Raw genomic sequence first — 3259 nt, 5'->3', positions numbered from 1 at the left:
ATTATGGACGGCAACACACTGTTTGATTCAGTTAACAATATCTGAATCTTAAATGAAAGTTTGATTAGATAATAATGATTTTGCATTAGGAACGCTGCTTCCAGCAGTCTTCTTGTTATTTATCATGTTTATTACCCATACGTGTGCAGCTCGAGTTATTTTATTACAAGTGTATTATTAGTTTTTGAGAAAAATGCAAAAATAGTCACAAATTTACCACATGGGTGTAGTACCCCCTTAATCAGGTAGTTAATTTCAAAAACACACAAGCCCGCGCAAACGTTGCTATTTTAGTTAATCCATTTGTGTTATTAAAAAAATAGGAAAGAAAGGTACTTTCTTATAATAGGATATAGGATGAAGTTTAGGTTGTTTAGTTTAGTTAAGGTTGTAGATCTGCAATGCATGTAGAATGTGTACAAATTAATACACACCAGGCAGAGTTAATCAGCTAGTAACAAATGGACTTGCTTTAACGCTAGTCTACCAAAAAAGGATTGGGTGTAGATGGTCCCATCTAGGAGGGGGTGTAGCCAAAGGAGGGGGTGTAGAGGGTCCCATCCAGGAGGGGGTGTAGAGGGTCCCATCCAGGAGGGGATGTAGATGGTCCCATCCTGGAGGGGGTGTAGATGGTCCCATCCAAAGGAGAGTTATAGGTGGTCCCATCCATGGACGGGTATAGATGGTCCCATTCAGCAGGGTGTATAGATGGTCCCATTCAGCAGGGTGTGTAGATGGTCCCATTCAGGAGGGGGGTGTAGATGATCCCATCCATGAGGGGTGTAGATGGTCCCATCCAGAATGGGGTGTAGAGGGTCTCATCCAGGAGCGGGTGTAGATGGTCCCATCCAGGAGGGGGTGTAGAGGGTCCCACCCAGGAGGGGTGTAGATGGTCCCAACCAGGAGGAGTGTATATGGTTTTTCCTATCGCCGTACAACGCTCAAACAAACCACCAAACAGCTCCATGTAATTGTCCGATCAATTTGAGGATCAGAAATATAAGAGTCATTTAACTTTATCAAACAATGGATTTGTTTAGGTTTATTTTGACGTCCCAAGATGTTATTGGGAGAGATATAGGTGCCTTAAGAGCTGAAAAGTGAAGATTATATGCAAAATAATATTTTTACAAAACATTTAATATTCTGTCACCCACTTCCTAAAACGTGCAGGGAATAAGACAAGTCTCCTTGTCTACACCTACTCTGTACGCCCCTACTCCCTGGTTTTAAGTCTAGCCTATGGTAACCTTTGCCATGAATTTGAATTGTGTATCAAGGAACATTTCTTTATTTTTTTCTTAACCTGTTACAGGTGGAAAAATGCAATTCTGGGAAGGCGGTATTCGCGTACCTACTATCTTCCACTGGCCAGACCACATCAAACCAAAAACTACCAGTCATGAATTGACCAGCATGATGGACATCTTCCCAACGTTAATGAATATAGTGGGCGGTTCGGTTCCTGATGATAGGATAATAGATGGTCAGGATATTTCTTCAACGCTATTCAATTGTTTACCGGAACCCCAGCCGGAGCCCGGGACTTTGACACACAGTGAGCCTCGCTTGTTGGTATTCTATTGCCAAGATATTCTATTTGCAGTACGGTTTGGCAGCTACAAGTTCCATTTCTATACCCAGAAAGCGTGGACAAAGGAGGGATATCACGCAGAACCAGGACGATGTGGAGACGGTGGTTATCCATTTCAGACAAATTTCCAATGTGGGGCTTGTACTTTTAGATCTTATAACCCACCAGATTGTATTAGTGATTACGATCCTCCACTGATGTTCAATGTTGACAAAGATCCCAATGAAGCATATCCTTTGAATACAACTCTCCCCGAACACCAAGCTGTTTTAGATGCAATGATGGTCAAATTAGACGAATTTTTGGATACTATGGTCTTTGGACCTCCCTTATTAGACAACCGATCTGAAGATGTTATTCCATGTTGTACTCCTGAGACCTGGCCAATATGTGAGTGTAACTATAGTTATAAAGGGCCACTTCCCAAACCCGGTAATCCAAATCCAAGTTTCAAATTTGAAAAAATTCGGACAAATGATGAGTTTGATTTGATTTGATTTGATTCGATTTGGTTTGATTTAGAAATGTTGCTTCCTTGCTCTTTGCCTATATAGCGTCAGAATGGCGAAGATAGGATCTTCGCCATTCTCTATATTATTCAATCTCCTCTTTACTTTCAGTTTTAGATAACGATACCGATATTTTACTATAAATTTTCTTCATTTCGTCACTGATGAGAAAGTGAAGTTATCGAGTTATTTAGTTTAATTAAGTTATATCGTAATTAATATTTTCGATGATAAGCCCAGAATGAATGTCACTTTTCAGCATCCACCGTTATTTAACTTGCCGCACTACGGGATAAGGGTGTTTGGGTAGTTCTTATGGTCCTATAACACATTCAAGATGTTACCAAAAACGGCACTTCGGTCATATTCAAGATCAAATTCAACTTTGTCCTGAAATCTGGACAAACGTTAATGTTTGTTGAAACATTTTCAATTCAATGAAAGTGTAATATTATCATCGAAATTTGGAAATGTGACAACTTGAAAATCAAATTAAATGAAATTAAACCTAAGGTATATACGATAACTGTTTTTAATATGAATTTTATTATTTTGGCAAGATGACTTTTTGGTTGCGTCTAATGTCATTTTATGGACTGATGTTTTGCATAATTCCCTCTTTGTCAACCTTATATCAAATGAATTCTCCAGTGAAATTTGCTTTAGTTTGTTTTCTTTTTCGCGCAAATTGCGTAATTTGGATTATTTTTATCAGTAATATTTCTGTGTGTGAGTTTTTTGCCATTTTAAAAAAAATATTTTTCTTTTTCGTCCACGGGTTTGTCGGAAACCCATTTTAAAGTGATTTGGTTCGCTATTAGGGCATTAGGGAATCCGCCACGAACCCGGTTGACTATATTTTTGCCTTTTGGGGCGCCCTCCACGGAGGGGCCAATATTGTCTTGTAATTTTTGTCGTTTTGTCGGAAACCCATTTTAAAGTGATTTGGTTCGCTATTAGGGCATTAGGGAATCCGCCACGAACCCAGTTGACTATATTTTTGCATTTTGGGGCGCCCTCCACGGAGGGGCCAATATTGTCTTGAAATTGCATTTTGATTCAATTTTTGGTTTTGCAAGATTTACTTTGCATTTGTTTTGTTTAAAAGTACGTGCTTAAAAAAATAACGCAGTTGATTTGGTTTTGATTTTATTAC

General features: G+C 39.0%; 1 protein-coding gene across 1 annotated transcript; it reads left to right on the top strand.

The window, feature by feature from the left end:
• The first annotated feature begins 1323 nt into the window (after positions 1–1323).
• LOC140154770 (arylsulfatase-like) lies at positions 1324–2091 on the top strand. The gene has a single exon (XM_072177337.1). The coding sequence runs from the start codon at positions 1324–1326 to the stop codon at positions 2089–2091; it is 768 nt and encodes a 255-aa protein (XP_072033438.1).
• Positions 2092–3259: the final 1168 nt, after the last annotated feature.

This window comes from Amphiura filiformis, chromosome 6 (genome assembly GCF_039555335.1).
Source record: "Amphiura filiformis chromosome 6, Afil_fr2py, whole genome shotgun sequence".
Lineage (NCBI taxonomy): Eukaryota > Metazoa > Echinodermata > Ophiuroidea > Amphilepidida > Amphiuridae > Amphiura > Amphiura filiformis.
The sequence above is the reverse complement of the archived record's forward strand: the minus strand, read 5'-3'. Positions and strand labels throughout refer to the sequence as shown.